Below are 22,500 nucleotides of genomic sequence, written 5' to 3'. Positions count from 1 at the left end.
GTAGATCGTTCCGGTGTGAGGTGTAGAAGAGTAAAGACGAACAGTACGGAGTACGCCGATAGGGTTTCGGACAGGACCGTGTTAATATTAATAATAAACCTCAGTGACGTTTTTAACGCCGCCGAACTCCCTCCCTTCTCTCGTCAGCATGGCGTGCAGGAATCTTCTCCCCTCCAGATTCGCTTCCGGGATTCGGTTCGGCGTCCCGCTGCAGAAGCTCCACCCCCTGTCACGTGCCATCCACCATTGCTACTCTGCTAACGCCACCCCTCAGCGACCCCCTCACCGCCATTACACCTCGCTCTCCAGACTCCCCGTGCGGCCCCCGAGGTCTCGGTCGGGACACGGCTACCAGCAGCAGCGCTCCTTCTGGGTGGCACGTCTGGCGGCTCGGCTGCTGAAGCTGCGCTACATCCTGCTGGGATCCGCCGTCGGAGGAGGCTACACCGCTAAAAAGGTACAGAGACCGCTCACGCTCTTGGAAAGGATTTTGTAATTCTGTTAAATTTATTTTGTAGAATCCATGGGGGGGGGTGCAAACTTTTGCACATGATTATTTTTGATCAGTGACGTCTGCGCTTGCGGGTTTCCCCCGTAGACGTACGACGAGTGGAAGGAGATGCTTCCGGATCTCAGCGAGTACACGTGGATCGTACCAGACTTCGTGTGGGAGCTCGGTGAAAATATCGATTTAGGTATGTGTGAGAAAAGTCTTTTTTTTTTTTCTTTTTTTTTTTCGATTAACGGAATTAAATGAAAATTCGCTGACCTGAATCGTTCATAACGACGTGTTGTTGTTTACGCCGTACTGAAGAGAAACTAGCGAAGGCTTTGCCTGAAATGGAGGAGATCGCTAAGCTGCTGCCTGACTTCGAGAAGATTGGAGAGAACTTCACGTTCCTCAAGAGCCTGCTGTCCAGCGGTGAGTCTCTCTCTCTCTCTCTCTCTCTCTCTCTCTCTCTCTCTCTCTCTCTCTCTCTCTCTCACATGAACACACACTGTGATAAAAACAGTGCAGCTGAATGAAATGTACACACTTTTATCTAAAATGGAGTCTTTTAGCTGGGACATTTTTGCATATATCTGCCATCATCGCTCACACACACACACACACACACACACAGACACACACACTCTCTCGCCCTCTCTCACTCTCTCTCCCTCTCTCTCTCTCTGCCCCCCCCCTCTCTCTCTCTCTCCCTTTCTCTCTCTCTCCCTTTCTCTCTCCATCTCTCTCCCTCTCTCTCTCTCTCTCCCTCTCTCTCTCTCTCCCACTCTCTCTATCCCACTCTCTCTCCCCCTCTCTCCCTCTCCCTCTCTCTCTCTCCGTCTCTCCCTCTCAATCTCCCCCCACTCTCTCTTTCTCTCTCTCCCTCTCTCCCTCTCCCTCTCTCTCTCCCTATCTCTCTCCCTCTCTCTCTCTCTCTCTCTCTCCGTCTCTCCCTCTCGATCTCCCCCCACTCTCTTTCTCTCTCTTTCTCTCTCTCCCTCTCCCTATCTCTCTCCCTCTCTCCCTATCTCTCTCTCTCCCTCTTCCTTTCTCTCTCTCTCCCTCTTCCTCTCTCTCCCTCTCTCTCTCTCTCTCTCTCTCTCTCTCTGTCCCTCTCCCTATCTCTCTCCCTCTCTCTCTCTCTCTCTCTCTCTCTCTCTCTGTCCCTCTCCCTATCTCTCTCTCCCTCTCATCCTGAAAATGAACAAACGTTGCATGTCAAAGCCGAATCTCTATCTTCTCATAGTAGTTTAGTGTCACTGCACCGGTAGAGGGGCGTGGCCTAAAGAAGGCGGAGATTACCCAGTATGTAGAAGCTCCCGTCTCATGTTTTGGTCCAGAAAGCAGATCATATTTAGCTAGTTGGGTCCTTTAATACCCTTCCGTATCCTCTTTATGCTGATCCGGTGCCTATGAGCTTCCCTTCCTTGTTAGCAAACGTCCTTAAACTTGAAGGCATGTCCTGGCTGATGGATTGCATCTTGGGTAAGTGTGTACATTTTGTTTTATTTGCGAGCTTCATTCAGGAAATGCGTAACCTTCCGCTTTCCTCGGTCCTAGTCCATAATAAGTTCACATCACCTCTTATCGTAAGCGTATCCGTACATGTAACTTCCTGTGTTTATATTTCTCATCCACCGTACAGTACAGACGCGGCAGTCATGACGCATTTCCTGATTGGGCGGGGCAATACTTGTTTGGTTTACTTTCTCTGTTCAGTGTTACAGTACAGAAGAATTTCCGAACGTTCGGAGAAATTCTTACGATTTTACCTTCGAAGTGTTTCTCGAATGCCAGGGCCGGGCGATACGACACAGATGTCAATCGCATCGCGGTACTTGAGGACATTTCTACGATACACGATATATAATTCAGCTAACAAACTGTCTGCAAAACTGTAGTGAAATAAACAAACAAACAAAAAAGTGCAACTGAGTTTGACGGTACTTTTCTTTAATGCCTGTAAAGTCAAATTAAAAAAAGACGGCAGATCCTCGGCATCCGTTCAGCACCGTTTCATCCGTAATTATTAAAAACGTTTAAAAAAAACAAAACAAAACACATCACCATACCGACGATATCTCAGGAAAGTGTATCGCTAAACGTTTATCACGATATCGACGTTATTCCGATATATCGCCCAGCCCTGATCAGACCGAGCGCTTTAATCGGTCCGTGGACATTTTCTGGTGATTTTTGCGCCAAAAAAAAAAACGCCCAGTTTTGCCGTTTTTAAAAATTTTTTGGGTTTGTTTTTTTTACTTAAAAATTTGCGATCCAGCTTTTTTTTGGGTGTTTTTTAAATTCTTTTTCTTTTTCGCGAAACTAATCGAATCGGGGAAACCGTACCAAAAAAAAAAAACTCCGTCGCAGCGATGTCTGTCGGTAAAAACGCGACTTTTTACCCGTACCCGTGTTCGCCGTACGTGAATCGGAGAGCGCCTCGGCCGAACGTCACTTGGTGCAAATCTGCAGTGATTCAAAAAATAAATAAATAAAGGCAAGCGACGTTCCTTGGATTTTGCCTCGATTTCCACAGTCGCGGAATCCCGGAAGGACCGATTTAATATACAGCTGCGGGTTGCGTTTGCGCTACGGTCGGAGCTGCTGTTCAGGAGAATTCTGACCAATCAGATGTCAGAATTCAGCAGCGTGTAGTGAAGTTATTACTCTGTAGCGTTCATTGATGTACTGTAATACTGACGGTTATTGGTACTTTATAATGGATGATGATGATGATGATCTGGACGTACAGTGACACTGACACGCTGCTCGTCCTCAGGACTGCAGAGTAAGAAATCAGTTTTTTTTTTTTTTCTTTTCACATTTCCTGTCTTCCTCTTGTTCCCCCCTTTCCTTCCCTCCACGTTTTCACAGGTGTGAATAGCGCAGTCATTGGAGCTTCTGGTCTGCGTCTGTTGTTAGGTGTGTAAACAGCACACGGTGCCCCTCCCCATACTCGCTGTCCTGACGCCCCCTCCATGTTAAATGGACTCGGTTTGGCGCCGCTAAGGACTCCTGAAAACGATGTGTCAGATATTAAAGAGTCATTCTGTCTAATGTTCTTTAAAATCGGATTCTATTCTGCCGCAGTTTAAACAGAAGGAATGTGTGTAGTTAGTGGAGAAGCTAATTGACGAGCTATCAGGCAGCGTTATGTATCCACGGCTCTCTGACACACACACACACACACACACACACACACACGCTTAGATGGAGGTTTAGAGTCGGAGATGACGGAGATTTCCACGACAATAGTGGAAAAAAAAAAAACCCACGAAGGAAACTAACGAGTTTGTCTTAATATTTGTGGCACGTGTCGACGTGAGTTCTGAGCGCTTTAATGCTGCCGCTGTTGTGTTTTTAATCCCCTTTCTTTAGTTTTTATCGTTTGCCGTTTCCAGAATCCAGAAGTAATATGTTTGGTCATGCAGTGTGATGTTAACTAACGCCTTCAAACGCATTTATATATATATATATATATATATATATTCATTTATTTTCAGATGATGTGTTATCATATTAAATCAACACCCCCCCCCCCTCCTCCCCACACACACATAACATAAAATAATGTAAGGGGGAAAAAAGTAAAATAAAAAGAGTCTAATGAAGTCTCACCAGGTCTAAGAAAGTCAGGTCTATTAAAGTCAGGTCTAATAAAGTCAGGTCTAGTAAAGTCAGGTCTAGTAAAGTCAGGTCTATTAAAGTCAGGTCTAATAAAGTCAGGTCTAAGAAAGTCAGGTCTAGTAAAGTCAGGTCTATTAAAGTCAGGTCTAAGAAAGTCAGGTCTAAGAAAGTCAGGTCTAAGAAAGTCAGGTCTAAGAAAGTCAGGTCTAGTAAAGTCAGGTCTAATAAAGTCAGGTCTAGTAAAGTCAGGTCTAATAAAGTCAGGTCTAGTAAAGTCAGGTCTATTAAAGGCAGGTCTATTAAAGTCAGGTCTAGTCAAGTTCAATGAAGTATGGTCAAATAAAATGATCAAGTCAAATAAAAATCCAATCAAGTCCAATAAAGTTTTGTTAAAAGGTGATATCAAAATATATACAGGACATATAAAGCCAAGGTAGATAAGATACAATAAGATGTGCTAAAATACACTAAGAGCTTATATATATATATATATATATATATATATATATATATATATATATATATATATATATATATATATATATATATATATATGTATATATATAAGCTCTTAGTATATATATATATCTATATATATATATATATATATATATATATACACACACACACACACACACACACACACACAGGGCCCTCCACTAATATTGGCACCCTTTGTAAATAAGGTTGTGAAAAATTGTCTTTATTGTTGAACCTTTTGATCTTCTGTTAAAAAAAAATTCACAAAAATACTCTGCTGTCATGAATATCAAAGAATTGCCAACACACCCCAGGATTATCCAAACACAGAGCTTTTCTTTTCTTTTACTTTTTGTTTTCCCGTCTGACCGACTCGCATCTCTCAGATTTCCAAACAGATAAAACGAGCAACTCGGTTAATTAAGCGTTGTTTATGGTGTATATTACTGGAATACTTCAGCATTTTCCCATGTTATTATTATCATTAATAATGATATCATTAATAATGATAATAATAATAATAATAATAATAATAATAGTTACAAACTGACTGGAAGCAACTGATGTAATGTTAACATTTTATACTGAATCTTTAAAATTGTGATAAATCAGTGTTAAAAAAATACAATAAATGTGAATATACTAAATATTATAATACTATTGTTATAAATATATCTATTTTTTAAATGCAGCATTTGCGCAAACCTTCATCGAGTTTGCGTTATCGTACGCATTTACACGCCGTGACGAATTCTTTCACTGCTGAGTTTCTAGAACAAATCTCGAAGAAGGTGGTCGGTTAACTCTTTTCTCGGCTGTCAAAGTTTAAGCGCCCCCGCTTAACACTGAAAGAGCGAGTCTGTTTGGAACGTGGCGATGAGGGATTAGAACAGGAAGTCACTCCGAGTGTTCAGTCCGATTGCTCGTTCAGCTACATGTTCAGGGGTTTGTCGGTTAAAGGTTGTCACATTTGCTGGGTAATGTGTGTGTGTGTGTGTTTTTTTTCCCCCTCAGAAACTCCAGGTGAGCCAAACCTGAACGCACCTGAGATCCAGGCAACCGGAGCCGGCGCCGAAAGCAGCAGCAAGTTTAAGAAGGCAAGTCCGTTCAGAAATATCACCCGTAACGATCACCAGAACGGGCGTGGTTTAGCCGACGCCGGCGTTCCACCAGACCCCGCGTTCGACGTGGGGTCGCAGCTCGTGCTCCTCCGACCGCAGCCGTCTTAAACGCCATCTCGAGTGACATCAGATCAACATGGCGGCTCACCCTGCGAGCGGCGTAACGTACCGCGCCGCCGCTGTAATGAGTTTATAGCAGTGCTGAGGGTTGCATGTAGATCAGTTCATCATGTAGTACAGACACAGTACTGGGTTTAGTCTGTATCTGTAACATCGTCCTGATACTACTCGCAGTTCTGAGACGTCAATCATCAGCGTTATCCGACTAGCTTGTTTCTAAGCTACTCGCTCGGTCCGACACGTTCGATGATGGCTCGAAGGTCACTATAGAAGAACGGAACCAGTAGCTACTGTCAGTAGCGTCTAACTTTAAAAGTGCACGTAAATGAGCTTTTTTAATGAACTTGACGTTTTCTGACTGAGCAAAGGAACGACGCACGTTTGACGAGGCGGCCATGTTTGTTTTTCTTCCTTCCTTTATTGTACAGATTTACTCCGCCGCCGCTTCTCTCTGTTTACACCGAAGCCACATGACGTGATGTCTAATTCAACTTCGGTGTGTCGTAAACCGTTAGAAGCTCTCGATTTCGCTGAGGCAAAGCAGTACGCACGCCGCCGCTCGAAAGTTAGCGTACCCTCGATATTATGATCTCGCCGAAGATTTTTATTTTTTTTTTATTCGTTACTATAGAAATGACGACATCTGAGAAAACTGTCGGAAAACTTTATACTGGCGGCGTGCTTTAGAGTAAATGAAGATTTCTCTCTGTGTGTGTGTGTGTGTGTGTGTAGGTGTGTGTGTCAACGATGAGTGTGTATTCTGTAATGACACAGGATTTCCGCGAGCCCGGCTTCACAAAGCTTCATCGCTCGTAAACGTTCGCTTCAGCTCCCCCACCGCTCCTCAGAAACTCTCGTTAATTCTGATCATACTCGCTAGGAAAGATCACCGAAGCCAAAAAGACGTGTCTACGTGGATGAATTGCAGATGAAATACAAAATAAATAAATAAAATAATTTAACTTGCGCCTGAAAGAAAGAAATATCGCTTAATGCGAGCGTTATTTTTTTATCCTTTATTCGTCAATAAAAAAAAACATTAATCATCAGTTACATAAGGGTGAAATGGATGAAAAGTAAAGTTTGTTTAAAAATAATTTCAAATGAACGAATTTAAGGGATTAAGTCGTTTATTCGAGCGAGCGTTAATTAAGAAGCTGTCGCCTTTTTTTATTAATTAATTAATAAATTCACACGTTAATAAAAACAATATTTAGAATATTAAATATAAATTGACGTATTTATTGTGTATTAAAATCTTTTTTTTAAAAAATAATTTATTTTCATCAATTCTTTATTCATCATCATTATTTTTATTATTATTATTATTATTATTATTATTATTAGTTGCTCTATCTCTCTCTAACAGTTTTTTGAGCTCGATGCTATTTTTAGACCTCGACCTGTTTGCACTGACATGCGGATTATAAACATTTTTGACAGCGAGTATGAAATCTGGGGATCTCTACTACATGCGGTAAAAAAAAAGGGAAGGAGAAAAAAAATCGTAAACAAACACCAGTGATATCGTATTAAAGGAGTCCTCAGCGTGCGGACTTGATTTTCCGCCGCTCTCTCTTCGCCTCCTGTAAGCTATTCCTCCTCCAGCGTCATGTGATCAGGTTGATTGACAGCTGACTCCGCCTCTCTCTCACTGTGCCGTCCCTCAGCAGGGGCTGCTCGGAGAACTCGTTCTCATTCAGCAGCAGATCCAGCAGCACGAAGAAGAAGTTCGGCGGGCGGCGGCCGGTAACGAGCCCCGCCCCGGCCATGCTCAGACTCCGCCCCCCAGCAAGTCCCCGAATTTCCCCCACAAGGTGAAGGTCCATCTCCCGGCACGTCCACTTCAGCCGTTCTCAAGCCAGTCGTATTTAAAAACAACAAGGACACACAAACCAGGGAATTTGTTCATCAGCTGAGTAAATTCCCTGCACTCTTTTTGTTTAGTTTTCTTTACTGTCATTATTTACACCATTATTCATTTCAATTGATCTTGTATTAAAACCTCGGATCTTGTAGAAAAGTCCAATCCCAGGAGAATTACCGACTGGCGTGAGAACGTCGATTTATAGTAGTGTCTCTGCGGAGCAGAAGTGTCCCTTCTACGTCTTTAGACTGTGATCTGAACTCCGCTTTCATTAATAAGCTGTTCATTAGCACTGTACCCTGGCTGTAATAACACTAGCTGATGGGTTTATTACGTCTATTTAAGGTTGGGTAATACATTTATCTATAATCAAGAAATGCAAAGTTCAATCATTTAAAAAGTTGCTTGAGAAATTTAGAAAAAAAACGAGGAAAAAAACAGTTTTGGGGTATTTATTTATTTATTCATTCATTTATTTATTTGTTTATTTTAATTTACTTGCTTGTTTACTTAGCTATTTGTTTATTTTGATTCATTCGCTTATTTACGTAGCTATTTATTTATTTATTTATTTACTTAGATTTACTCCCTTATTTATGTAGCTATTTATTTATTATTTTGATTTATTCGCTTATTTACATAGCTATTTATTTATTTACTTTGATTTATTGGCTTATTTACGTAGCTATGTATTTATTTATTTATTTTGATTTACTCACTTATTTACATAGTTATTTATTTATTTATCTATCTATCTATTTATTTATTTATTTATTTATTTATTTATTTATTTATGCATTTAGATTTACTCCCTTAATTATGTAGCTATTTATTTATTTATTTTGATTTACTTGCTTATTTACATAGCTATTTATTTAGATTTACTCGCTTATTTACGTAGCTATTTATTTATTTACTTTGATTTATTGGCTTATTTACGTAGCTATGTATTTATTTATTTTGATTTACTCACTTATTTACATAGCTATTTATTTATTTATTTATTTATTTATTTATTTATTTATGCATTTAGATTTACTCCCTTAATTATGTAGCTATTTATTTATTTATTTAGATTTACTCGCTTATTTACGTAGCTATTTATTTATTTAGATTTACTCGCTTATTTACGTAGCTATTTATTTATTTTGATTTACTCTCTCCTTTACCTAGCTGTTTATTTATTTATTTTGATTTACTCTCTTATTTACTTAGCTATTTGTTTATTTATTTATTTGGGTTCACGTGCTTATTTACGTAGCTATTTATTTATTTTTATTTACTTGCTTGTTTGCGTAGCTATGTATCTATTTTGATTTACTCGCTGATTTATTCATTTACTTACATTCTTACTATATTTACTTATTTACTTGCTTGCTCATTTATTTTACTCGTTTACTTTACGTATTTATTTTCTTGCTTATTTATTTTATTACTTTAATTATTTGCTTTTTCTATTTATTTGTTTATTTTTTTCAAAACTTCTTTTCTTTTCATTGATGTACTTATTTGTTTTAGTTTGTTTGTGTAATTAGCTGGTTGAATTAAAAGGCGGCAGGCCCGGAGACCCGCTCGCGCCCGCGGATGATATCCGTGGCTTTCCCGGATTTTCCGAGAGATGAATTGGAATGAAAATGAAGTATTGCAGCGTTCACCTGTCCTGTCGAATGTATCTGAAAGACCCGCGTATTATCGGTCATTACTCCTCGACCTTGAGTTCCTAAACCGGTTATTACCGTAAACCACGTTCCCCATCAGCAGCATTTTAATGCCGTTCAAAAGTCTGTGCGCCCTTAGTCGCGGAACGAAGACCAAACCCCAAACTGATCAAATAGTGTAAAGATATTAACAGCGAAAATCAGGTTCAAAAGTTTGCACCCCCTTTAAAGAAAAGAAAAAAAAAAAAAACGATCAAATAACATTTAAGTTATTAATAATTTTTAATGTTGTGCTGCTGATTTTGCACATCATGAGGGATTCACCCGTTTTACCATTCGGATTCCAGTTGAGTTTTTTTTGGTAGGTAAATTAAAAATAAAGCGGTTGCACAGATCCACAGGGGGCGAAAACTTTTGCACTCCACACCGATTGTTTTTTTTTTTTTTTTTTGGTTGTTGTTATAGAAGACGGCTCGTTGGGTCGAGAGTGTCACTGGAGTCGCTTTGACAGCTTTCCATGTTATTAGCACCAGGAAAGCCAGGACGCGTCCCCCCCCCATATAATCAGTGAGACCGGACTCTAGCGCGATGCTAACACGCCATTAACGGCATGCAGTAGTGTGTTTCCTACAGCTTTTAGTAATCCGCCTGCAACGATATTTCAGATATTTGATATAATTTGCGATATCCGGTACACGTAAAACGCAATATGTCCTACCCCCAGCGTATGTACGAGTGTGAGTGTGTGTGTGTGTGTGTGTGTGTATTATTGTACATGGATAACAATTCCGCCTCAACCCCGGCCAGCTATCCATTCCTCTTCTGTAATTGTGTGCATGTTCCAGAAATGCATTAAAGGTGTGACTTATTAATTCATTTTTTTTTTATCATCGATGATTCTACCTTCTTTCACAAGGCTTCTTCTCTTCTCCTCGTTTCTAACGCGGTCACGATTCCTCGGAACTGAAATGCATTTTCCGCACCCGGATCGTAACGGGGTCGGGCGGACGATCGCAGGAGCCTGCGTGAGGAAGCGAGTCGTCGTGTAACGTGTGTGTGTGTGTTTTTTTGTGTGTGTGTGTTTGCAGTCTTCAGATAAAGAGAAAGTCGACCAGCTGCAAGAGGAGCTCCTTCGCACACAGGTGTGTTTCGGTAAACCCCGAACGACATACAGTGCACTAGATAAACTTTGTAAAGACGAAGCCCGTAGACCCGGCTCGAACACCAGTCCTTTTGTTTTGTATTTGTTTTTTTGTTTTTTTTAGATGAAGTACCAGCGGATGTTGGAGCGCCTGGAGAAGGAGAATAAAGAGCTGAGGAAAGTGGTGCTGCAGAAAGATGACAAAGGGATTCATCAGAGGAAAGTCAAGGTCAGATCTCGCCCCGTCTAACCCCTCAACGTTCTCGGGTCTTAACGAGAATTCACGATGACGCGTCATGATTTTCCTTTCTGTCTGTGCAGAAGTCGTTGATCGACATGTACTCTGAAGTCCTGGACATTCTTTCCGATTACGATTCCAACTACAACACGCAGGATCACCTGCCAAGGGTCAGCGCTCAGCATAAACACCGCTCTCACATGACAATAGCGTACGATTAAAGTAACCATAACAACAATAAACATGAACAGAGCTGAGAGCATCTTAGCGTTTATTCTAAAGTGGGCGTGTCCTCAACGGTGGTGTTTAAGGTGGTGGTTGTAGGCGACCAGAGCGCAGGAAAGACCAGCGTGCTCGAGATGATCGCCCAGGCTCGGATTTTCCCTCGAGGCTCGGGAGAGATGATGACCAGGTCTCCTGTCAAGGTGAGCGACGCGGACCCTGGTGCCTCCGTCTTCCTCTTCGCCTACGTGTACTCGTACTGAGAAGGGGCGGGGTCAAGCGGTGGCGTTCCCGCCGGGGGCGGAGCTAGTTTTAGAGCCGTTTCTAAATAGGTTGGCTTTGAAATGATTAGTTTGGTGGGTTTTTTTTCTTTTTTTTTTTTCTTCTTCTCCAGGTCTGGAAACGTATTCGAAATTCGAGACGTGCGCATAACGTCTGAAATATCGACTAATTAAGCGTCGAGTTTTAGTCGTGCGATACGGGGCGTTATATTAAGCGCGTGACGGTCTCGACGGCTGAGCCGATAACTTCAGTTTAAGGAGGATACAGTCGGGTCCATAAGTATTTGGACAGCGACGGAATCTTTGACCAAGTCAACATCTCGCCAAGTCAAGACCACTCTGGAGGACGTCGGCGTTTACGTCAAAGTAAATACAGACCTCGCGATGCAAACCGCTAAAGAACAGAAAGATTAGACTTTGCTAATTTTTTTTTTTTTTTTAATTTAAATAAAAAAACTCCTGAGAAAAGCTTGACTTGGTGAAATAAGAGAACATGGTGGAGGCAGCGTTACGGCATGGGCACGTATGGCTGCTAATGGACCTGGGTCGCTGGTGTTTATTGATGAATTTCTAAATATTCAATGCAGTAGTTTGTTGTTAAACCCCTTGAATTAAAGCTGAAAGTCTCCACGTCACTCGCATCTCGATTGCTTAATTTCAAATCCATTGTGGTGGTGTACAGAGGCAAAATTAGGGAAAAAATCAGGTCACTATCCAAATACTTGTGGACCTGACTGTAATTATCTGTCTGTCTATCTACGATTGAAAGATTATACATTAGGCTGGGTGTGATTTTTGTGATTTTTCCCATTTTTGTTCTGTAGGTGACGCTGAGTGAAGGCCCTCATCATGTGGCCGTGTTCAAAGACAGCAGCCGCGAGTTCGACCTGGGAAAAGAGGACGATGTAGGATTATTATTATTATTATTATTATTGCTACTACTACAGTGTAGTGGATGTAGTGGTTTGCAAGACTAATGTTGTTCTCCTTTAGCTGGCAGCATTAAGGCGTGAGATTGAGCTGAGGATGAGGAAGAGTGTGAAGGACGGCCACACAGTCAGTCCAGAGGTGAGGAGATTCTTACTCTCTCTCTCTCTGTTTCTCTCTCTCTCTCTCTCTCTCACACACACACACACACACACACACACACACACACACACCTATATATCCACATATGGGTTTAAATTGAAACATATATTTTAATCTCGACCCCCACCCACCCTCATTTTTCCTGCAGACGATTTCTTTAAGCGTGAAAGGCCCGGGGATCCAAAGGATGGTTCTAGTGGACTTACCAGGAGTGATCAGTGTAAGTGTCCCTTCTATAAATCTATAGAAATACCAATAAAATAAGTTCTGAACTGGAGGATCCAGACGTAGAAGTGGGTTGTGAGCGGGCACGGAGGGCGTCGTGGGCCGTGCGCGTGCTCCTCTACTGCGTCTCCGTCCAAAAGACAGATATTTATATTTTTGGTTTTAATAGTGTGTGTTTATTTCAAGAGGTGTCCAAGGTTTCTGCTTATGATCTGTGTCGGACAAAATATAACATAATTGAATAGAATTAATATAACATAGCGTATAATTTGTGTAAAGAAAAAAAAAAAGTCAGACATTAGAAAAAAATCTCACACACAGCTGTTGTTTTCTTGCATTATTGGCATAAAAAACAGCCTAGTTAAGCTGCTAGAAGCAATTAAGGGGGCCAAGCACTTTTGCAGGAAGACCAGACGTAAACGGACTCGAAGCACGTATGTTAACATCGGGCCATGTTGCTGAACATCTGCACCAATTTTGGTGTCGGTATGTAGAACGCTTTGCTGAGAAACGGCTTCACTTCCCGTTCGGCGAATTTGTAGTCAAATTCCTCTGCGTGGCGATTATGGACGGAACGTCGCACGTGGAAAACGATCTGAGAAGCACGTTTTGTTTGGGTCGGTCTCACGATAATGCGATCCAAATGGTGATTGATCAAAATCTGTAGGAGCTCAGAAACTCAAAATGGCCGACTTGCTGTTGTTTAATCAAGAAGACGGGTGTAGCATCAGAAGCACTTTCCAGGGAATCAAGATAAAGGAATTTATTCTTATTTTTGTTGTTGTTGTTATTACATTTTATAGGCCCCCCCCCCCCCCCCCCCCCCCATGCACTTTAGTACCCGATCGTGGTCTCGTTATGATATTAACCCAATTTTCTTGTTGTGTTTATTCAAAATTGGAAGAGTTTTAGCAGGTGAAGATTTCATCTTATATCCATTATTTGACTTCAGGTCAAATGAAGGACACACAATGATACAGAACCACTGTACGAGGTCGCGTGTTCCAAACCTGCTGCTAGAACACCGTGTTCGATGTCTGTGATGTTCAGGGGTGTGTGTGTGTGTGTGTGTTACAGACGGTGACCACTGGCATGGCCATAGACACCAAGGAGACCATCTTCAGCATCAGTAAAGCGTACATGCAGAACCCAAACGCCATCATCCTGTGTATTCAGGGTGAGCTTTCATACACCTCACTGACACTCCTGATGACCTGTGTGTTATTCCTTATTAATATTCATCTCTCTCTCTCGCTCTCTCTCTCTCTCGCTCTCTCTCTCGCTCTCTCTCTCTCTCTCGCTCTCTCTCTCGCTCTCTCTCTCTCTCGCTCTCTCTCTCGGTCACTCTCTCTCTCGCTCTCTCTCTCGGTTGCTTTCTCGCTCTCTCTCTTGCTCACTCTCTCTCTCTCTCTCGGTTGCTTTCTCGTTCTCTCTCTCTCTCGGTCGCTCTCTCTCTGTCGCTTTCTCGTTCTCTCTCGGTTGCTCTCTCTCTCTCTCTCTCGGTCGCTCTCACTTTCTCTCTCACTCGCTCTCTTTCTCGCTCACTCTGTCTTTTTCGCTCTCTCTCTCTCTCTCTCTCAGATGGATCAGTAGATGCCGAGCGCAGTATAGTCACTGATCTGGTCAGTCAGATGGACCCTCAGGGCAAGAGGACCATTTTTGTTCTGACCAAAGTGGACCTGGCCGAGAAGACCCTCGCGAGCCGAGTGAGTCCTCAGCCACGACATTTCATTTCTCTCTCGGTTGCCGTGTTTTCACTGTTCGCACCAGAAAACCACAACTACAGACCATCTGAGAAAACGACATGTTTAAATACGGATCGGACGGTTACTCCGGGCGGCACAAAACGCATGAAAATCACGAACCGTCGAAGCGTTCTCCAACACAGTTTCACAGGAGTCAAGCGTAGATTTCACAGCATAAAGTGTCTGTCCGTTCATTTTACACTATATATATATATATATATTAGCTAAGGATTACCGCTCTTGAAGACAATATCACCATGAAGACAAAATTACCATAAAGAAGCTAAAGAGTGGAAATCTGATTTTATACCAGTGTGCATTCCCATCACAAGTATGTACAGACTTTCCTGACATCACTCCATTTTCAGGCGTGTCATTCACTTTACGTCCACCAGGTGGCGACCTTTCATCGTCTTCACACGTGCGCGCGTGTCAAAGGAGAGGAGGTCGTTGTCGAGTGTATCTAACCTCGTCCGTAATAATGAATAGATTGCCTGTTCACCGTTATTGTTCTCCTGATGGCTCTTTGTGCAGATCCAGCAGATCATTGAAGGCAAGCTGTTTCCTATGAAGGCTCTGGGCTACTTCGCCGTAGTGACCGGAAAAGGTATGTCCTGAAGAGCGTGAAACATTTCTAGGCTTAAATGATAATACGAGTTAAATATATACGGGTTTTTTTTATTTTATTTCCGTTCCTAGGCAGCAGCAGCGAAAGCATCGACTCTATTAAAGACTACGAAGAGGACTTCTTTCGGAACTCCAGATTATTAAAGTGAGTAGTGTTGTCTCGACATAGTGATTACGATGGAAACGGGCGTGTCCTTGTGACGGACGCGTAGCCGTTAGAGATCGAGCGGTAATCGGTTTTCCTGATATTTAAGCGTTTTTCCGTAATCGGATATCGGTTCCGTAATATCGGCTCCACCGAAGACCGATGGCCCCATCTAGTGGCCGTTTTGAGAATCACGCGCAGGACCGCCATCGCAGCACTGCATCTGTTTTTATTTTTAAGTGCTTTATTCGTTTTACTCGTCTGTTTACCTCATCAAAGACGCTTTCTTTTTTGCGCTCTTTCAGACCCCTCTGTTAAAATTGCTCAGTGGTGGTGGTATCATGGTGTCAAAAACAAAACGGTAAATAAATATCAGTTATCAGGCACGTGAACACGCGAATTATCGGTTATAAAAAACGAAATCAATATCGGTCGAACTGTAATAGTCAGTACTACACACAAGTCTTTTTAATACAAACTGATTACTCTGTCTTGTATTATAAATGCTTGTTGTAGGGGGTGGGGCCAAACAATTAGGTCACGTGACTATAGCATGTATCTGTTAGTTCTAGCTGTTAAAGGTGTGCTACGAGATGATCAAAAGAACCAGGACAGGACATGTTTGGAGTAAGATTATGGTCATTCCCTGAGGATGTACCGAATACTGAAAACGAGATCGAGGAATGTCTTTCCACGGCTTATGCCGACGAACGACACGCCGATGTGTTTCGGTTTGTTTCACCTAACTGACCCGGTGCCTTGAATATATTACCGACCAGGGGTGCCAAAACTCCCCCCCGTGTTGCATTGCACGATTATATACTCATGCAACTATGTAACGTTGCTGTGTTGTGGTGAATTATTTTGTGCAGAGACGGGATGCTGAAGGCCCACCAGGTGACCACGAAGAACCTGAGCCTGGCCGTGTCCGACTGCTTCTGGAAAATGGTGCGAGAGTCTGTGGAGCAGCAGGCGGACGCCTTTAAAGGTAAACGCGCCATCTCACGAGTTTGAGAACGCCCTGTGGCCAGCCAGGCCGTTCTCACTTATGTTATAGCAAGCTATAAGTTATTACAAAATAAGTAAATAAATAAAACGAAACGAAAACAACCCGTCCCGAAAGACGTCGGAAACCCTAACGGGAACGTTACAGAGCGCCGACACCGGAGACTCCTTCCATTAAAATAAACAGGACTTCAGAGAAAACGGCGTCGATTACTACGATCCGCTTGCGTACGAGCTGTCGCTATAGAAACGTATTCGTTTAATCCACACCTTCCGACCAATCCGAACGCAGGATTTCTCGGCGCTACTGTGTCGAGTTGTAACGGGTTTGCTATTCGGGTCCGAGGAGCAGCGTGGTGTCCACGTTCCTGTGTTCTTTCAGTAACCCTCCACACCAATTATCCGGCGTCTCCTATTAACGGCGTGCTGCTAGATTTATTACCTGATGGTGGGACGCGCCCGAGCCTTTGTGTGGCCGATCGATGGGAGCCGCCGTGCCGGAGGCCGCGCCGGATAACCGGAGCAATTAGCGTCAGCTCCATTGTGCAGGCCAGACAGCTTAGCCCGCGTGTCCCGGGGCCGGCGTTCCCACAGGGCCGAGACGGTACGCTGATATAGAGCACGTCCGACTGCAGGGGCATTGATCACGGCCAGAGTGCCGCATCTTCAGGCCCTCGGGGACACGAGCCGTGCAGAGGAGTGGAAAGACCTAGAAATCAACGCACCGTCCTTCCGAAAAAAAACACCAAACTTTTAGACCTACTTTTTCTTCTAGTATTCGGCATTCCCTTTTTTTTTTTCTCCTCCTCCTTTTTCTTCCAACTGCGAATAAACCGTGACCAATCGGCGTTAACGACTCCGCGGAAAGATCTTATTACAGTATCGACATGACTCGATCTCTCCTCTGGGGTTTGTGTCGGTGAAAAATAACGCGCGCTAAGACGAAATCCCTCCGAATTCTCCGATCCGTCGTCGATCGGTCGTCCAGAGCAGGAGCCCCGACGGCCGCGCGGCTTCACGTTAACGCGCCCGTTCTAACGCCTCGTCGTCTCTATAGTGACGGCTCACTGTCCGGCAAACCTTCAGATCGTAAAAGTCCTCCGAATTCCGAGGACGTTTCGGAATTCAGACGACTTCTAGAACGTAACGTCGAGCAGAACGTCTTGCCCCGCCCTCCTTGTGGTTTTTCTCCAATCGGGAAGTGCGTCGTTAACTACCTCCGTTTCTGTGCACTCGCACGGCGGACGCTCCGTACCGACACGGGTAACCGCTGACGTCCGGGGAACGTTTCTGTAAGGAGACATTTCTGGAAGGAGTCTCCAGTTTTAGGACTAGTTTCCTAATGAAAGAAATGAACACGTCGGGACGGTTGTATTCTTATCTACGAGACCGATTTCACACGTTTCATCAACTCCTGGTTTCTGATCGTGCGTGCGTGCGTGCGTGCGTGCGTGTGTGAGATTTAGATTTGAATGGGACTATTGATTGATAGACAGTGAACTCTGCTTTCCTCTTCCAACAGCATCTCGCTTTAACCTGGAGACCGAGTGGAAGAATAATTACCCCCGGTTACGAGAGCTGGACAGGGTGAGAGACTCGGCGACTCTCTCTCTCTCTCTCTCTCGCACACACACGAGCTGATTCATTGTTTTATCAGACCAGTCCAGAATGTCATAATGTATATAGCGTGTCCAAGTTGATGAGAATCAGATCTTCTCTTCGTCTTAACAGAACGAGCTGTACGAAAAAGCCAAGAACGAGATCCTGGACGAGGTGATCAGCTTGAGCCAAGTCACTCCAAAGCACTGGCGAGTGTTTTCTTTTTGTCTCGTTGTTTATTTGTTGTTGTTTGTTTTTTTTTTTTTTTAATCCCCCCATGAGAAATCTGGAGCTGCTCTTCGGTCACCAGTCCAAAGCACCTGCGCGTGATCGGACCTAACACGAAGTAACGCCGTTTCCCCATCTGACGGAGCAGCTTGTTCTGTCAGATTACCCACAATCCTCTACTCTTGCGCCATTTTCCGCGACACGTCTATCGCCCGTTTCGGATCCGTCACCGTTTCTACGGCGACGGCCCGTTCGGAGGGCGGCGGACGCGGCGCGAAATCCAAGCCAAGGACAAAATCGTGGATGCGAGTCGCGGTCACGTGAGCAGATCGTAAGACCGCCGTGACGCGCGTGAGAACAGGAACAGGAGCTTGTTCCGTTAAACGTGACTATAAACGGGTAAAAATCACAACGTGTCTCCGTCGCGTAAACGAAACGTCGGGAAGTGGTGGGCAAGTCTCGGTGGCGTCAGACGGATAACACGCGTAGGAAAAATGAGCAACTTTGGTGCTTGTTATTGTTTTAAAATCATTGCTCACTCCAGGAGTGATTGACGCGACATTGTTTTTTATTTTTTATTTTAAGAAACGTTGTTTTAGAGCTTCTTTTGTTCTTTTTAAAGCTGACCTTAGTCGTGCAGATCTGGCAACCCGGCAACTAATCCCTTCTACAGCAACACACACACACACACCCGTATTAAAGCCAGATGCACGATCGTATATCCGTTTTTCATGTCTCGGCCGTTCGACTTCGGCGAGTTCTGACGTGAGAAAAGAGCCAGGCGTCTGCGCTTCTACCTCGGGATCCGTCGAGCCTGGAGCGTCGGACGTGTAGCTCCCGAACCCGAAGCCCCGAGGAGCGGCTAAACGGAATAGATCAGACGTGTGTAGCGTCTCCTCCGAGCTTCATCATGCTCTCGGATCGATGCGATGATGAATAGCCTCGGGCCGCTTTTCTCTCCGCGTCGGAGTCGCGCGCATCGACATGCCGTAGTCGAACAAAGCAAACAGGAAACGGTGAAATATGAGCTGTCCTTGATGATAAATGAGCCCTACACGCGCGCACACACGCACGCACGCACACGCAAACATAAAAACGTATTCCGGTTTGTCTGGAGAGCAGCTCGTGTTACTGACTTGGTGAGTGATTGACGTCTGGGCTGATGTTCTCCTCTCAGGGAGTCCATACTTCAGAAGAAGCTGTGGGAGAGAGTGTCCACTCACGTCATCGAGAACATCTACCTTCCCGCCGCTCAGACCGCCGACTCGGGCACCTTCAACACCACCGTCGATATCAAGCTGAAGCAGTGGACCGACAAACAGCTGCCACACAAAGCGCTGGAGGTAACGTCAGACTCGACACCACGCGTACGTTCAACCGTATCCTCCACGGAAACCGTTCCTTATTTAATAAACCGTAAAGATGCGTCTAGCTACGTACAGTGGATCTAAAAAGTCTACACACCCCTATTAAAATGGCGGGGGGCGGGGTTTGGTTTTTTTCTCCAATCAGTGAGAGAGTATTTTTACATTATTAATGCTTTATTTGAATATCATTAGGCTTTGTGTAAGTGTGACGCATTCATTCCCGCACCACGCTCCTACACTACATCACCTGCTTCCTGTTCCTGTTTCCTCGTTGCCGTGGCGCTCAGGTAGCCTGGGAGACGCTGCAGGAGGAGTTCGCCCGCTTCATGGCCGAGTACAAAGGCAAAGATCAGGACGACATCTTCGACAAGCTGAAGGAAGCGGTGAAGGACGAGAGCGTTAAGAGGCACAAGTGGAACGAGAGGGCCATGGACAGTTTGGTAAACACACACACACACACTCATTCCTCCCGCGCCGCTGTCCCGGTCATTAACGTCCTCTTTCTTCTTTAACAATCACCAAATCCGCATCGAATCCAGCTTTGATTTTAGAGCTCCGCCCACTGATCACGATCATATGCATATCACATGCGCCGCCGGATATACCTTCATGTAGACACGCCCTAATTTATGCCGGTGTCGTGACAAAAAAAGTTCATGCTAATGCGTGGATTCACGAAGTCATAACTTTTTAACGTTAGTTGTTTTTTTTTTTTTTTTCTCTCTCTCTTTCCGCTCCCGTTACAGCGAGTGATCCAGCACAACGCTCTGGAGGATCGCTCCATCACGGACAAACCTCAGTGGGACGCCGCCATCCAGTTCATGGAGGAGACGCTGCAGGCTCGCCTTAAAGACAGTGCGTTTACCTTCTCCTTCTTCTGCTTGAGTCGTGTGTGTGTGTATCTATCTATCTGTGTGTGTGTGTGTATATATATATATATATTTCTCATCTTTGCCTCTCAGCGGAGTCCGTGATCGCCGACATGGTGGGACCGGACTGGAGGCAGAGATGGCTAAACTGGACGAATCGCACACCGGAACAGGTCAGAAGTCTGAAGTCTTGTTTTTCAGTCCGAATGATGAAAACCCGCTGCGAATATTTAGCGCACGTCTGAACCTTTCTCACAGCACGTCCGTAACGAAACCAGAAACGAGCTGGAGCGTCTGCTGAAGCTGCACGAGGACCACACGGCGTACCTGGCCAACGACGAAGTCACCACCGTACGCAAGAACCTGGAGGGCCGCGGGGTCGAGGTGGACCCGGTGTTGGTCAGTGGCTTCCTAAACAACCCTGTTAGAAATATACCGTATGAACCGTCTGTCTGTGGGCTAAATCCAACCCTTTGCTGCAGATTAAGGACACGTGGCACCAGCTGTACCGACGCCACTTCCTTCAGAAGGCCTTGTCCCACTGTAACCTCTGTCGACGAGGTTTTTACTACTACCAGAGACACTTTGTAGACTCCGAGGTACGGATTAACATGCTTCCTTTACAAAACTACCTAAACTCTTTTTACCCGAGGCCGAAAACTGGGATTCCGGCCTGCTCTAGTGCAGCGTCGTGTTTGTTTATGATGTCACACTCTACAGTAGTGGTTGATGGCTCATGTGAAAGTTGGCACTCTTCTTCTTCAAGTAGGGCTTTAAGATTTAGCAGTTTTTCATGAGTATTTCTTTTTTACCAAGCCTACTCGGTTTAAATGTTTTCATTTTATCGCGCCAGTATTGTATATACAGTGTTTTGTGAATCGTCTGGCCAGCAGGGGGCTCACATCCCACACCGCCCCTTTCCCATCGCCCTGCTCAGAGCCATGATACTCTACACACAGAAACCCGACCGCGTCCCGACTCATCCTCCGACAGGCTCGCGGCGAATAAATCATTTATTTGTTCACGCCGATTGTCGAAATAACTTACTAGAGGGCGAATCAAAGGATGTCTGTTCTCATAACGAGCCCGGGTTCTGAGCGTTTAAGGTCTCGGCGCTGAGGTTTCCGATCTGTGTGTTCCAGCTGGAGTGCAACGACGTGGTGTTGTTCTGGAGAATTCAGCGGATGCTCGGCATCACGGCCAACACTCTCCGCCAGCAGCTCACCAACACCGAAGGTGCGTGGTGATGAACCCGATGAAGAAGCGGCGCTCGGGCGGTGGGGTATACGGTGTGCGTGAGGTTTTTGGTCGTGTGACGCGGTTTTGTCTTTCCCGCAGTGCGCCGCTTGGAGAAGAACGTCAAGGAGGTGCTGGAGGATTTCGGGGAGGACGGCGAGAAGAAAATGCAGCTGATTACGGGAAGGAGAGTTCAGCTGGCTGAAGACCTCAGTAAGTGCAACACACACACACACACACACACACACTGGATGTATACGCAAAACACAATATATACAATTTTAGTTCTTAAAGATTTTTACAATTAGGCCTGTGTTGAGAAATTGCGCATATATATTTATATATATATATATATAATCTCCATCATAAACAACAGAATTCTAATAAAAGATTAAATCCTGAGATTAAGGTATAAATCTTGAGATTAAAAACATCTCTTGGTGCATCCGGGTTTAAAAAAATAAATGTTTAGCTACAAGCATCAGGAGGTCCGGACTGACGGAGCGTCACTTATTGAAAACCACTAGAGGGCGACGGCATTCTGCAGATCGTTTCCGCGAGCCGTTTCTCCTAACGGGGATCTCGGATTATTCTCCGGATTACACGAGCGTCACGTTACAGGCCGAGATCAAAAAGAATCTCCGCTCGTATCGGTTCGAGCGATTTTATTCTTGTACAAAGAAAAAAAAAGTACCGTTTCGAGTCGTCCTGTTTAATTTCCTCATGTTAAATACGGTTTCATTGGGATTAACGGTGAGAGTGTAGAGAGAGCTCACAGCTTTTGCTCTCAGTGACGATAAGGGAAGGAATTTATGGACATGAGCGCTAACATGCCCAGGCTTGAACACACACACACACACACACACACACACACACACACACACTCTCAGACACGCATAACTGACCACGAGGGCCGGTTTGTCTGCTAGTAGATTGAAAGTGAGTTAATAGATAATGAGCATGTTTACAGCTGGGAGTCATACAGAGTGACTCTGTGTTCAGCGATGAAGTGTCATCACTTGACGTTATCGTTCCTAGAGCTCGATCCATCCATCGGGATTTCAGGAACTAGCGTTCATCGGCAAAAATCGCACAGCGAGAGTTTTTCCAGATTGCG

The 22,500-nt window shown here is 44.3% G+C and overlaps 1 protein-coding gene across 6 annotated transcripts in view; it reads left to right on the top strand.

The window, feature by feature from the left end:
* opa1 (OPA1 mitochondrial dynamin like GTPase) overlaps positions 1 to 22,500 on the top strand; it is a 40,759-nt gene that overhangs the window by 1,960 nt on the left and 16,299 nt on the right. The window contains exons 2-29 of one of the 6 annotated variants that reach the window (XM_053683566.1): positions 148 to 457; positions 599 to 695; positions 815 to 922; positions 3,368 to 3,415; positions 5,615 to 5,697; positions 7,515 to 7,658; positions 10,455 to 10,508; positions 10,632 to 10,736; positions 10,829 to 10,915; positions 11,057 to 11,170; positions 12,073 to 12,153; positions 12,242 to 12,316; positions 12,486 to 12,557; positions 13,640 to 13,739; positions 14,144 to 14,268; positions 14,842 to 14,914; positions 15,007 to 15,079; positions 15,952 to 16,067; positions 17,607 to 17,671; positions 17,816 to 17,892; positions 19,089 to 19,254; positions 19,566 to 19,718; positions 20,025 to 20,133; positions 20,241 to 20,320; positions 20,406 to 20,546; positions 20,630 to 20,746; positions 21,290 to 21,383; positions 21,486 to 21,596. In XM_053683566.1, coding sequence (XP_053539541.1) covers positions 148 to 457; positions 599 to 695; positions 815 to 922; positions 3,368 to 3,415; positions 5,615 to 5,697; positions 7,515 to 7,658; positions 10,455 to 10,508; positions 10,632 to 10,736; positions 10,829 to 10,915; positions 11,057 to 11,170; positions 12,073 to 12,153; positions 12,242 to 12,316; positions 12,486 to 12,557; positions 13,640 to 13,739; positions 14,144 to 14,268; positions 14,842 to 14,914; positions 15,007 to 15,079; positions 15,952 to 16,067; positions 17,607 to 17,671; positions 17,816 to 17,892; positions 19,089 to 19,254; positions 19,566 to 19,718; positions 20,025 to 20,133; positions 20,241 to 20,320; positions 20,406 to 20,546; positions 20,630 to 20,746; positions 21,290 to 21,383; positions 21,486 to 21,596 — 2,978 coding nt within the window. Of the gene's footprint in view, positions 1 to 147; positions 458 to 598; positions 696 to 814; positions 923 to 3,367; positions 3,416 to 5,614; positions 5,698 to 7,511; positions 7,659 to 10,454; positions 10,509 to 10,631; positions 10,737 to 10,828; positions 10,916 to 11,056; positions 11,171 to 12,072; positions 12,154 to 12,241; positions 12,317 to 12,485; positions 12,558 to 13,639; positions 13,740 to 14,143; positions 14,269 to 14,841; positions 14,915 to 15,006; positions 15,080 to 15,951; positions 16,068 to 17,606; positions 17,672 to 17,815; positions 17,893 to 19,088; positions 19,255 to 19,565; positions 19,719 to 20,024; positions 20,134 to 20,240; positions 20,321 to 20,405; positions 20,547 to 20,629; positions 20,747 to 21,289; positions 21,384 to 21,485; positions 21,597 to 22,500 lie in introns of all 6 variants that reach the window. The other 5 variants (XM_053683565.1, XM_053683568.1, XM_053683567.1 and 2 more) reach the window with 5 other exon arrangements.

Source organism: Ictalurus punctatus, chromosome 11 (assembly GCF_001660625.3).
Source record: "Ictalurus punctatus breed USDA103 chromosome 11, Coco_2.0, whole genome shotgun sequence".
In the NCBI taxonomy this organism is placed as follows: domain Eukaryota; kingdom Metazoa; phylum Chordata; class Actinopteri; order Siluriformes; family Ictaluridae; genus Ictalurus; species Ictalurus punctatus.
This window is presented reverse-complemented; position numbering and strand designations above follow the sequence as displayed.